The sequence below is a fragment of the Opisthocomus hoazin genome, chromosome 6 (assembly GCF_030867145.1).
Source record: "Opisthocomus hoazin isolate bOpiHoa1 chromosome 6, bOpiHoa1.hap1, whole genome shotgun sequence".
NCBI classification, from domain to species: domain Eukaryota; kingdom Metazoa; phylum Chordata; class Aves; order Opisthocomiformes; family Opisthocomidae; genus Opisthocomus; species Opisthocomus hoazin.
This window is the reverse complement of record NC_134419.1, coordinates 54,282,596-54,295,682: the sequence shown is the minus strand read 5'-3', so window position 1 is coordinate 54,295,682 and position 13,087 is coordinate 54,282,596. Positions and strand designations below refer to the sequence as shown.

At 53.5% G+C, this 13,087-nt stretch overlaps 1 protein-coding gene across 1 annotated transcript; it reads left to right on the top strand.

Moving 5' to 3' along the window:
• The first annotated feature begins 1,026 nt into the window (after nucleotides 1-1,026).
• SLC29A3 (solute carrier family 29 member 3) lies at nucleotides 1,027-12,312 on the top strand. The gene is made up of 6 exons (XM_075423162.1): nucleotides 1,027-1,088; nucleotides 1,780-2,040; nucleotides 6,148-6,230; nucleotides 7,291-7,517; nucleotides 8,706-8,868; nucleotides 9,591-12,312. The coding sequence occupies exons 2-6, from the start codon at nucleotides 1,792-1,794 to the stop codon at nucleotides 10,258-10,260; spliced, it is 1,392 nt and encodes a 463-aa protein (XP_075279277.1). The 5' UTR covers nucleotides 1,027-1,088; nucleotides 1,780-1,791; the 3' UTR covers nucleotides 10,261-12,312.
• Nucleotides 12,313-13,087: the final 775 nt, after the last annotated feature.

Below are 13,087 nucleotides of genomic sequence, written 5' to 3'. Positions count from 1 at the left end.
GTCACGCAGACTCAGTTACCCTCTTGCATTGCTCCTTTTTGAGTAGGTGGTATTACTTGAGTAGGGCGCCAGTGAGTCGGTGGTCGCGATCTCCCCCTGCCGGAATTACCTTTTGCCCACTGGGCTCGCAAGCTTGGCAGTCCTGGTCGGTTTCTTCAGTCCGCTTCACAGAACCACACTCCATCATTTCTCTTGACAAAAACACAATTGCCCACTATGGTCAGCGTTCATGCTTACCTAGAGAATAGACCCTCCGTTCCCAGACCTAAAGTCCAGGTGGGTGGGTCTGTACCAGGAACATAGCAGCACTGTTCATGTTTATGGTCAACTGATTCTATCACCCTGGTTCCACCAGCACAAGTGCAAGCAAATTGGCAAAGCAGGTCAGATTGCAGCGGGGTTACGGGAAAGCCGGGCCCCACCAGTTTATCCCTCTGCTATGGGGCTGCCCACGAGCTGAGAAGCCAGATCCATCTTTGGGGAAGCAGAAAGGGAAAGAAGAGTTGGCGAGGGGAAGAAGGCTGATGAGGTTTTCCTTCACAGCCCTTACGGCAAGTGTTAAAATGTAGGTTGGAAGAAACTGAGGCCTTCACAGTGAAGTTCATCCTCATGGGGCATTGTAGGAAGCGAACCGAGTAAAGGGGGAGCTCCCGTCCCGGCTCTGGGGAGGGGTCGCTCACCCTGCGGGGGTGACAGCCTCGGGGGGGGGAAGGGGGTGACAGCCTCGCGCTTTGGTGAAGTCCACCAAAAGCCGAGCCCAGGGGACAGCTCTGGTTACCCCCTCGCCGCGAACAACGCTGGGTTTAAGCCAGCGCTTCCGCGTTAACACCGGGGGGGGGGGGGGGGCGGAGCTGCCTGCGGCGCATCTGCAGGAGCTGGGCCGGGCAGCGCCGGGCTTGGCGACCGGGAAAAACACCAGAAAACAATAAAGGGGGTGAAGGAGTTTGTGGGGGGCGAGGCTGCAGCCCGCTGCCACCGCCCAAACCTCCCCTCCACCCCCTTCCGCACCGCCCGCGGGGCCGGGCCGGGGCCTCCCCCGGCGGGGCGGAGCAGAGCGGCCGGGCTCGGCGGGGCCGTGCGGGGCCCCGGTAAGTGCTGCGGTGGGTGGCAGGGAGGGAAGCACGGCGGGGGCGAGGAGCTTCCCCCGCCTGTAGCCAGAATCCGTGATTCCCGGCATTTCCCGCTGCGGCTGCCCCCGGCGCGCCCCCCCCCCCCCCCGCCCCGCTCTGCGCTGCTCGGCCGCAGCGCGGTGGTCGCGCTGGCTTGGCAGAGCCCGCTGGCTCCGGCGTTGGGCTGCGAGGGGCTGTCCGAAGGCCGGTGGCCTTACAGCAGGCTGCGGGGCGGCTTTTCGCCGAGCCGCCGTGACGGCGCGTTGGTCCCCGAGCCGCGGGGCGGAGCCTGCGGGGGTTACCGGTCGTTCTGGGGAGCCGGGCGGTGTCGGCTGCGCAACGGCCGACGGCGTCGTTAGTGTGCGCGGTGTTTGATTTCTTTTGGAGCCCGGTATGAGCTGAGATTTCCCGCTTTCGCGAGGCCGAGGGGCCGGGTTAATTATTAAGTGTGGATGTGACCGCGGCAGGGCCCGTCCCCGCGGTGTCTGTCCCCTGTCCCAGGCCTGCCGGGCGTCCGGCCATCCCCGCGCTGAGCCGGTTCAGCTCCCTCACCCGGCCTCTGCCGGGCCGTCGTGGGCTGCGGGAGGAGGGAGCCGCGCACAGCGGCTTCCCAGCAGCAGGTGTGCATCCCGCAGGCGGTAATACCTGTGTGGGTGGCTGTGTCTCACAGCGTGCCAGCACCATGCGCCCGGCAGCCGGCAGCGTACCCCCGGACGAGGAGCCCCTGATCGAGGAGCCCTTGGCGAGCAGATACAGCCGGCAAAAGCCAAGCGACCGCTTATATGGGGCCTACATCATTTTTTTCCTCCTGGGCATCGGGTCCCTGCTGCCCTGGAATTTTTTCATCACGGCAAAGCACTACTGGATGTACAAGCTGCAAAACTGCTCGGATCACGCGGGCCCGGTGGGGCAGGCGGCATCGGATCTGCGGGTGAGTGCGCTGCTTCCCGGGCAGGAAAAAAAAAAAGCTGATTTCCTGCCTAACTTGCTCTTTTTCCCCCTCCACTTCCCCAGAAGGTGAGCGAACGTCATCTGGGGTTTTGCCTGCTGCAAACCAGCGGCAGAGGTTTATCTGGGGAGCACAAATGGTTGCAGGCAAGATGCTTAAAACTAAAATGTGTACCATGTTGTGATCTCTCTTTTACCTGTATTTGAAGTGCTAAGGTTTAAGGTGCGTGTAAAAAAGTTGGCTTAACTTGCCCCATAAGCAAGGCTGCCTATCATAGGACAGTTTCTACGGCTCAAGGTAAAAATCTGTTGGTGAGGATTTTTGTACTTCATCCTTGATGAGCCCCCGAGCCTTGTGGGGCTCGGTGCTTTTCCAGCCGGATTCAGACACAAATTCCTGCGCGCTGGGAGATGAATTGCCCTGAGCTTCTAGCTCTGTGGTGTGGCATCAGACACCTTTTAGGCATTTTCTCCCTTATGCTGGCCGGTGCAGTATATCATTTGGAGGTGGCGGCAGGGCTTTGTGGAAGCACCAGCCCTGGGGCGCATGGCTTGCCATGGTCTCAGTTTCCCCTGGATGCTTTACTGCTTTTCCTTCCAGATCTGGCAGGTGTGACCGGAGTATCTCCTTGCAGCGATAAACATCTGGCTTTTGGTGTAGGGGATGAGGAGCTTGTCACAGGGCGATTGATGAGCCAGCCTTGGGGTAGCAGGGCTCTCTTTTTCTCCCCAGAAAAGCTGCCTTCTCTTGCTCCTGCTGCCATGGCAGGATTATTTCCCTATGCCCCCTCACAAAGCAATAGTGTTTCTTTGTGGCTGGAATAAGTGTCGGCGTGATGAGGCTGCGTCCTGTCCTCCTCCTGTTGCCAAGCTTGTTCAAGTGGTTTGGGCACATTTTATTTTTATATAAACACAAAGCCAGGTGTGACGCCCACGTTTTCTCTATGATTTCTCACCACCGGTATGGCATCCATGGCTGTTTCATTTTAGTACTTTTTAAGCCAGCTGCTTTTTTGATGCGGAGTAAGCAGAGCTTCACTGGTGGTGCTTGTACCAGGATGCTGAAGTACCAGTGTGCTGGTGTAAATCAAGATACTGGGTGGATTAAACTGATGGAGACAAAGCGCCTGTGGTACCCAAAGATCACAAATGGGTTGCCCCTGTGTTAGCAAGGGTGCTCAGGGATGGGGCGAAGGGTGCTCCGCCACCCTGCGGCATGATGGCCTCCCACATTCCCTGCATCCCACCCACTCCTCATGGCTTCCGCGTCGTGCTTATCCAAGGCAATTATTGAAAAAGTTGTTTTCAAGTAGGGTAAGTATCGCTAGGTGTGTGCTTCCTAAAAGCTCTTGCACAGCTGTATTCCTGGTCAGATCAGCCATCACTGTGTTGAAAAGATGTTTGTTCTCTTTCTGTATGACTCTGGTGCAATGCTTTTTACTTCCTCTGGTGAAAAGCAACCTGGCTTTTCCGTGGCAGTCGAGTCTGATCAAAAATAAACCAGTCGGCCCCGTTTCTGCCCTGGGATGGTGACCCACAGTGCTGCAGCAGGAGGGCTTACCTGCCAGCAGAGCTCGACTCCGGAGAGATGCACCTGCAGCTGGCAGCCTGCTCTTGGCTCCAGCCTGCTCGCTGCTGCTAATTTCATGCCCCGTGCTCCAGGTAACGCTCCGGTGCTTCAGCCGCCACCATGGGCCTGGATTGCTTTTCCAGCTGCTGAGTCTGGGCTGGAGCAGAACAAAAACTGCTTTGCAAAAGCATCTTGGCAGCGCTTGGCCGACACGAGTGACTAATTTGCCGGTACAATGCTTTGTTCTTATTTGGGTTTTTTTAAGGTACTCGGGGCACAGTGTGCGTCGTGGCAGCGTGTTTGAAGGTGCTGTAGTTAATATAGGGTCAAACAACTCCATTATGTGCCTCGGCTCCATGGCTGAGGGATGACACCTTCCTCTGCGAGAGGCAGAGGTGGGAGGAAGGCAGCTTGGGGCGGGGAGGAAGATGTCAGGTTTGCTTTGGGGATTATTCTTATTATTTATTATTAGGCAGGAAAGGGGTGATGGTCTTTCAGTGCTTGTGTTTCTCCTCTAAAACTTTATTGGCGAGAGGGAGCTCAGCCCTTGCGAGCAAGGGATGCCCAGAGGAGATGAGCCAGCCAGTCAGGGAGGGCTCAGCAGAAAGGGAGAAGAACTAGGTGTGTCTTGCATAGCCCAAAATTTGCTCTGAAAGCATGACTGTGGTGGCTAGAAATACCCACATAGGGAGAAGACTTAACGTCTGAGCTGGATTAGCACCTAACAAGCAGGAGCAAAGAGGTGAGATGAGTATGGAGCGTGGTTCTTTTCATCAGTCCAGGCGTGGATTAAATTTGCTACCCGCCATTCTGCTGCCGCATTAAAAATGTGATGTGAGGGCTTTCCTTTTTCACAGGAATGACAGCAAGTGAAACCCTTCTACTTGGCTTTTCTTTTCCAGCAGGGTTTGGCCGTGGATAAGGCAGGGTAAAATTGTGCAGTGCAGGCTCCTCATTTTCTTAAATACTTTTCCCAATTCTCCTCCTGCCACTGGTGTGAGGACGTTTGCTGGGAATGAATGAATGTTTCCCCGGGGTGCTTGAAATGCAGCATCTTTGCTGGGTTACTTCAAGTACACTTCTGCTTGGTGGAAAGCGTTATAAAGTCTTTTTTCCTCCCCAGAAGAAAATTAACTTGGAAGTATATTAAATATCCCCAGGCTGGTTTGGGGGTTTAATTTAAGTAGATTGGCAAATAAGTCTTAGTTTTAGCAGCCAGCTTTGCATTTTGCTTCGTCTTTTCTCCTATAATTCATCGTATGGCCACAAAGCTTTGAGCCTCCTGCTTGACCAAGCTGATGCCGTAAGTGGAGGCTTTTATGTCTCTGTCTATATGGACCCTCTAGGAATGATTATTAGATTTCCCATTGCTTATAGTAAAACTTCTGATAAGGAAGAATAAATGAACATGCTTGTAAACTGATTAAAAGACTATGATGCAAAGCTGAAAAAAAAAAAACCAAAGTAACACGCAGGGAAAACGTGCCAAGTGCCTTCTCCTACTCAGATGCGACGGTGCCCTGTCTCTGTAGCTAGGTAACTGCAGAAAATGAAAGCCCATTGCGATGGGGGTGGATATGTAGGTCATCCTCTTTGCAAGTATTGTCCTACCTGCTGGCTGAGATTCCCACAGAAAAAACAGAGGATTAAGCGCCTTGAGGGGAGGAGATGGAACAGACACACTTTAACAGCATAATACATAAAATGGATTGAAAGTGTAAGCGTTTGGCTGCAATCTTGGCAGAGAAATCTCGCTCTCTCTGCTGTGGTTATTGCTTTCTGCGTGCCCAGCCTGACCTCAGTGCGTGGTGGGCTGGAGATTATTGACTGATGCTGCAGCTGACTTGCTCAGATGATATATGAGTCCCTGGAGTAAATGTGTGTTGAGTCTCAACATAGTTTCTCAAAAGAGTTTCGTGCACGCAGCGAGGAAGACTGGGAGGGAGAATAATGTCCCTGTGTCCCCAGCCACACTACTCTTGCTCAAGTGTGTTCTCACGCGTGGTGTCCTGATCGCTTTGTGTAGAGAGGGGTGCACAGGTTGGGCTTTCGAGACAGTTGGCTTATAATAGTAATGCTTTTGTGTCCCAGTTTGTAAAAACAAACAAACAAACCAGCCCTCACAGAGCTCAAGTGTGATGAAATGTTCAGGGGGTTTGTCCAGGATGCTGCAGCCAGCAGGAGAAACTCAGACCTCCTGATTTCGGGTGCTGCACCGTGGGGCCAGCACGGCAGTAAGGCAGGTATTTCCTTCACCACTTTTGCTTCTGAATTTGTTACATCCCTAATTTCCTGAAATATCCCAGGGCTGTTGCAGAACGAGACAGCCTCGGGGCGGTTTCCTTCACCCATTCCCTTTGCCTGTCATCCTGAGTAGCTTTGCAACACGTGGTACGATGCAACGAGTTGAATGCCTATAGCATAACTCGACATGCGTGCTATATTGTGCTGTATTTAGGGCCTGAAATACATGTGTTGTTTCTCCCTAGCTTTTTTCTTGTTTTATTTTTTTCCTGGCAGGACTTCTTTGAGAGTTACATTTCCATTGCTTCGACTGTGCCCTCAGTGCTGTGCCTGATCGGAAACTTCATGCTCATCAACAAGTAAGTGCTGCTCCATTCCCACGTCCATTGACCGTGGCTCTCCCTGTCTTTGCCCATGTCGCTCCTGCCTTTCTCCAGCTTCAGTTGTGGCTTCCAGCTCAGCCTCCCCTTCCCATGGGGAGAAGCCACAGCGCACAAGGGCGTTGCGAGCGCAGCCTCCCTGTGCAGCCAAAATCCCCTTGTCTGCCCCTGCCTGAATTGCAGCCAACTGAGATGAAGCAGGGTGAACCACCCTGCTCCCTGCCAACAACACCCGTGCTTGGAGTTGGCTTGAATTGCACCGCTGTAAATAAGTTCCTAATGAATTCATTGGTTAATTGCTTGGCAAATGGTCTGTCCTCTTAAAAATGCCATTGTTGTCACCAGGGGACTGGCTGACGAGAGCTGGGCTCATCCAGGCAGGAGTAATGCCTTGCTCTAGTCCTGTCGGCCATTGAACTGGGTTAAGAAATGGAGCATCTGTGCCTTGGTGCAAGCTTTACTTAAACCTATGATAGCTGCATCCCTTCGTTTGTACCCTTCCTTATACCAGATCAAACTCCTGTGGTGTGTTTGCAGGTGAAGAGGAATGTGTTTGTGTGCTTAATCTCTAGATCCCGGCTGCTGGCCCAGCTCCCCGCCGCTCTCCCTTGCCCCTCCATCCTGCCCCCAGGCCAGCCCAGCCAGTCTCCTGGCTGGGTAATAAGCAGCCTCTGTGCTCAAACGAGTTGTCTTGCAGTGACGTGCCTGGGATTGCTTTCACCCAGCCTGCTGCGTTTCCCAGGCAGGCTTTATTGCTGTACGTTGCTCCAGCGGTGAGGGTAGCTCCTGATTTCTGTGAGAAATGGGTATTTAGAGCTCACTTGGGCTTGTAGACTTCATGAGTCCTACTGACGGTAAAAGTGGAAATCGCAGAGTTGACCTCCAAAGACTCCTGAGAATAATTGTTACTTTTTATTTCTCATCTTCTCCTGCCTTTTTTTTTTCTTTTTTCTTTTCTTGATTCTTCTCGCAGCAGAGTATTTGATGCCTTCACATTATAATTTTAAACACAGGAGTCTCTCCTTCCCCTTCTCCCCAGGGTGCCTGCCAGCACCCGGATCCTGTCCTCCCTCTTCATCATGCTGGCTGTCTTCCTGGTGATCACGGTGCTGGTGAAGGTTGACACCTCCACCTGGACCACCCAATTCTTTGCCCTCACCATCGGCTGCGTGGTCATAGTCAGCAGCGCCTCGACCATCTTCACCAGCAGCATCTTCGGTCTGAGCAGCCGCTTCCCCATGAAGAACCTGCAGGCACTGATCTCAGGTTGGTGTTCCCCAGCTGCATGATGCCGGTGGGATCACGCTCTCGGGTTTGCTGTGGTTGGGTGGTTGGTTTTCTTTCCCTCCTGCATCTGGCATTTCATCACATGGGGTTTATTTTAGAACTTTAACTTTGCCTTAAAGGGAAGTTGCTTGAGGGAGAAACATGCTCAGTCACATGAGCCAACGCTCTTGTTTCTGTAAAACCCATAAACCAAAGTGCTGAGGGCTCAGCAGAGACAAGGAAAGCAGCAATCCTTCACCATCCCTGCCCGGGGTGGGGCAAACACCCTGTAGAGCAACTCTAGCTAGCCTGATGGCTTGACCTGGTTATTTGTCCTGTGCAGGGAGAAACTGGGAAGGGAGAAGGAGGTAAGTCCCTTAGCTCCTCTGTTTACAGCTGGAGGAATCTTCAGCTTTGCATTTTCTCTTTTCTGTTCAGCATTTCCATGCATTTCCATGAGTGATGAGGGGCATGTTGGGAGCTGTGAGTGATGAGCTCCCTGGAGGTTTGATAACATTATAAATGTGCTGTGGAACGGCTGACAAACCAAGAGGGGAAGGTGGGGGAAAAATCAAGACAGAGAAATGTTTCCCGGGGCAGAGACAGGAGTGTTTTAATGAGTTTAGCCCAGTGGGGGAGATCACCATATTCCTGAGAAGGCATACCTGTTGGTGGTAGCTTGAATTCCCATCTGGTGGAGTGCAGAGGAGAGGCAGTTATATGTGTGCCAGTGGAAAGCCAGATTTAGGGTTTGGGCAGGGTTTGGACCTTCTCTGCAGGACTTAGCACATGCAAGCCCAGCGGGCTGAGTCCCATCCTGCCCCTTGTGCAGTGCGGCAGCTGCGTTGGAGTGTTTGCAGGATGGGGCCTGAGCTGTGAGGCATCCCCACAAACAGCTGTGTTGCAGCGAGACATGGAGATGGAGATGAGGTGGTGTGTGCAGCTGCACCCTGAGCTGGGTTTGGTGACCAGTGCGTGGGGCAGGCGGGTGAGCTGCTTCCCCTGGGGGGTTTGTGCACACCGGGAGGTGTTAATAAGAGGACGGTGCTGTTTCTGGGTTCCTACTCTGAAAGTCTGGAGGTGCTGTGAGTTGGTCCCTGCCACCTCGATGTCTCTCAGCTGCACGCATCTTGGTCAGGCTGGCTCAGCCCTGGGTGCTGAGCTCCAGCTCTCTGGTCCCCTGCACAGGTCAGGCCATGGGCGGCACGATCAGCGCCGTCGCCTCTGTGATAGACCTGGCGGCAGCGGCCGAGGTTACGGACAGCGCCCTGGCCTACTTCCTCACCGCCGACATCTTCATTGTCATCTGCATCATGGTGTACCTCCTCCTTCCCAGGCTGGAGTACTCCAGGTGTGTGCACCAGCCTGCCATGGGCATCCGCAAGCATGGGTCGGGAGGGTCTGCTTCTGCCAATGCTGAGCGGGCTTGCTGGGGGACCCCATGAGATGTTTGCTTTGCCAGTCCCTGCCCCGTCACCCCCCCAGCATCACACCCCACACCCCACGTGCACTGGCTCTGGCGCTGTGCTGCCGCCAGCCGCGCTTCCCCATTTGACCGAAACCACAGACAGAAACTGGGCGCCCGCCCCGGCGTGTGAGGAGAGTCTGGCAAGCTTCCCCGGGGAAGGAGGGGTGCTGACACAGGGGCTTCTCAAATGCCTGAAGTCAGCAGCGAGCAGTAATCTGGAAGCAGGCAGCCAGGTGGGTCCCCACAGGGCGTCTCTATCCGCAGTGTCATGCACTGATGTGCGTGACCCGTTGGTGGTCTTAGTGCTTGCAACCGCCAAAAACACCCGACCCCCCCAAATGCCTGCATGCAGTAGCCCCCCGCCATGAACCACTGAAGGTGTAAAGGGATCCCTGCGGTGGGGAGGAGGGGGTGGTGGGTCTCTGAGGGTCACCTCTCCATACGAGGCGGGACCTGGAGGTGCGATGGGGTTACTGAAGTGCCTTTGCTGGGTCCAGCAGATATCCCTGCATTGCCAACTTCTCTTCTGCTCTCCCTCCCAATCTCAGTTTGGGTTCCCACACACACACGCTTGGCTAATAATCCCCCTCCTTCTCTTTTTCCAGGTATTACATGAGCAGCCAGAAGGAGAGCCCGTCTCTGGCCGGTGTGCCACCTGACAGCTTCATGGAGGATGAGGCAGAGCCAGGAGGCACCACAAATACCTCCTTCCTCGCAAAAAGCACTGGCGTCCCCCCACTCCGCCCCATCCTGCAGAAGACCGCCCTCCTCGGTTTCTGCCTCTTTTACGTCTTCTTCATCTCCATCATCATCTTCCCTTCTCTCTCCTCCAACATTGAGTCAGTCAGCAAGTCCTCGGGAAGCTTGTGGAGCACCAAGTACTTTGTGCCGCTCACCAGTTTCCTCCTGTACAACTTCGCCGACTGGTGCGGGAGGCAGATCACCGCCTGGATCCAGGTGCCCGGCCCCAAAAGCAAGCTGCTACCTGCCCTCGTCCTCCTCAGGACCATCTTCCTCCCTCTCTTCATCCTCAGCAACTACCAACCCCGGGCTCACATCCAGACGGTGGTCTTCAACACAGACATCTACCCGGTGGTCTTCACGACGCTGCTGGGGCTGAGCAATGGCTACCTGGGGACACTGGTCATCGTCTACGGCCCCAAGATTGTGCCGAAAGAGCTGGCCGAGGCGGCGGGGGTAGTGATGACATTTTACCTCATGCTGGGGCTGGCTGTGGGGTCCGCCTGCTCCGTTCTCGTTGTCCACCTTGTGTAGAGGAGCAGTTAGGGGGGACGCCCTCGGTTTGCAGTGTTGCTGTCAGGTATTTAGGCCTTTTTTTCCCAAGAAAGCCAGGCATGCCGCGGTTTTGGGGCAGGCTGCCTATCTTGGGTGGGGGGGCTGCATCCAGAGGGAGAGTCCTCCTTCTGGGAAGGGGTGTCCCCTGTGCCTAGGAGGTCCCGTTGGACCTTTTGGTACTCCCCAACTTGACTGGAAGAAATGGACCAAAAAAGCCTCATCCTCCCCAGGGAGCTCAGGGAAGTACTGGGGGCACAGGGCAACCTGTCCCTCACCCCAGTGCTGGTGGGAAAGGGAGGGTTGCTGGTGCTGCTGCAGTGGTTTTATACTGAAACTGGGGCTTTTGAAACCTTGGGTTTTGGTGCCTCTTTGTTAAGAGTTTACCCCTGCAGTGTTTTGGTGGTCTCAAGGGGATCTCCCCTCCTCAAGCTGCGAGGATGGGTGGTGTTGAGCTAGAAGGGATTTGAGCCCTGGAGCAGATTTCAGAAAGCTTCAGGAGTGGATAGCAGCTGTGCCAGGGAGCAGGGCACTGTTTCGGGGGGGGGGATTTCATACATTCATTCCATGAGAAAGCATATATACAGGAAACCTCTCCACTTGGACTTCGGCTTGCTTGAATTTTTCCAGATAAGATAGAATGAGGGATTATCTGGCCCCCAGCATGGTGTTGCTGCTGCCGGGGCTGTATATTGTGGCCAACCTGAGACCGTTTATCCTGTGTGACCCCAGTGTGATGGTAGTGGACACCAACTTACCTGTCTGCAGCTGAACCTCAAGGGAGGCGAAATGCTAAGTGAACCTAACCTAGGGTTTTTAAGGTGCCTTTATTCTGCAATGAGAAAGGTCTATAAAAGCCAGGGAGAGGTATTAGAGAGGCTCTGATGTGACATTCACAGCAGAAAGCCGATTAATTTAGGTAGGAAGCATATGGTCTACAGATGCTTTCAGAGGGGTGAGCTACTGTGACACCCAAAAAGATGGCCCACCCAAAGGGGACCAGCTTTTAAACTTCCATATGCAAATGCAGCCTGGACTAAATATGCTTATTATATTTATTTACTCAAACTGGGTGGATTTATGGTCTAGGAGGGGTGGACTGGTAAGGAAGGAGGTAATGGCAGAACTTGGCATTACAGCAGATGCTTCAGGGATGCTGTCTAGGGTGTTATCTGTGGAAAATACTTCCTTTACGACTGGATCATCAGTGGATGCTCTCAGCATCTCCTGCCTGACTGAGTAGCAGTGAAGCTGCTGGCTTGGGTCGCCAGGCCATCTCCTTGCTGGGCTGGAGGTGTTGGGTAGCGAGAGGGAGGATGCAGGCCTGGTGCCTTGCTGCCCACAGCTGTCCTGGCTTTGTCGGGAGAGCAGCAGCATCGACAGTGGTTATTGCCATGGAATCACATGTAGGCTTGGTGGGTGTTGTTTTTTTATATAAATCCTTTCCAGTGTTTGGTTTGGGCTTGTTGGCAATACACACAGAGTTTTGCTTTATGGCTGATTTTTATTTAAACATAAAATCCAGACATGAGTGAAAAATTTACAGGGTGTGCAGTACCGAGGAGCAGCTTTACAGTACATGATTTTGCACGTGTGGGCTCTTAGTCCTGTCGTGTCGGTAGGTTTGCAGCCCCCCAGCCCCTGACACTTGGCAAGGGGCCGCTTTGGCCAGCGTTGACCCAAGTTGAGGTCCACCTCAGCTTGAAGGGCGGTCCAAGGGCTGAGGGTAGCAGTGCCTCCTGGCTGTCTGGGTGCGGCTCATGGGGGTAAGCACTCCCATCACCTCCTCTGAAAAACCCGAGCCAACCTTGTGTTGGCACCCAAAACATCCCTTTGTGGCCTTCAGTGCTTCCCACCTGGGAGCCTGCCACGTAGTCTGCTCTCCTCGACTCATACATTTCCTCCAGTCCCAGGTTTGATGAGATTCTGCTCGTTTGCTGACTGCTCCGTCATGTTACAGACCAAATACCTCTTGAGACAGAACTTAATTATCCGGTACCGTTGCTAATAAAGTTAATTCTTGATGCTGTGCAACTGCTGGTGTCTGGACTGATTTTGCTTGGAGATGCACAGATGCATGCACTTTTAGTTTGCATTTTTCCTTCTGGTCATCCTTCTCTCACAGCCTGGATTGTAAACTCAGAGAAATCACTGACAAGGGCCAGGTGAAGGAGCCCTGAGAGAATTGTTTTGAGAGCCCAGTTATTCTAATTTAATATCTCCAAATGACCTGCAGGTAGGTGTGGAGAGTGTACTTATTGCATCTGCAGTGGAAGTGGGCAAAAAGGGAATTTATCCTTTGTCTTTCATGGTATTCGGCTAAGGAAAGTCAGGGAAACGAGGGGAAAAATCAATGCAAGTTCAAACTGGTCAAGAATTGGGTCTGAGTGTAAAGCAGGGGACTGCTGGTGGGAGCATCATGGCATGAGGGATGGATGCTGACAGGCAGCCTGAGGCTTGAGCGTGTGGGTGATCCCCCTGCAAAAGGGGACGGGTAATTTATAGAGTGCCGTGTAAAACGGCAGGGAAGTAATTACTGCTGTAGACTGCCGGGGCGAAGTCGCGTCTGATGCTCTGCGTAGGCTGTATCGAAGAGCTCACGCTAAGAAAATGCAGAATGACAAGGGAAATGGTGGTGGCAAGGCAGAACGAAGGATGCTGTACCTCAGATGCGTTAGTCGAAATGAAACCAGAGTTTCTTTCTGGATGGTTTTAAATGATGTGTCTTTGATAAGGAAAGCAGCCGTCTACCCCGGTTTCCAGTTCAGGAATGCTGCGTGCTCTCTGCTCTACACGAGCATCAGGGTGA

What these genes read in the sequence shown, in the direction of transcription:
- SLC29A3 (XM_075423162.1), top strand. Translation starts at nt 1,792, where the DNA reads ATGCGCCCGGCAGCCGGCAGCGTACCCCCGGACGAGGAGCCCCTGATC. An exon ending in AACTTCATGCTCATCAACAA is followed by an intron (nt 6,231 to 7,290) that starts GTAAGTGCTGCT and finishes CCTTCTCCCCAG; the next exon opens with GGTGCCTGCCAGCACCCGGA. An exon ending in CCCAGGCTGGAGTACTCCAG is followed by an intron (nt 8,869 to 9,590) that starts GTGTGTGCACCA and finishes CTCTTTTTCCAG; the next exon opens with GTATTACATGAGCAGCCAGA.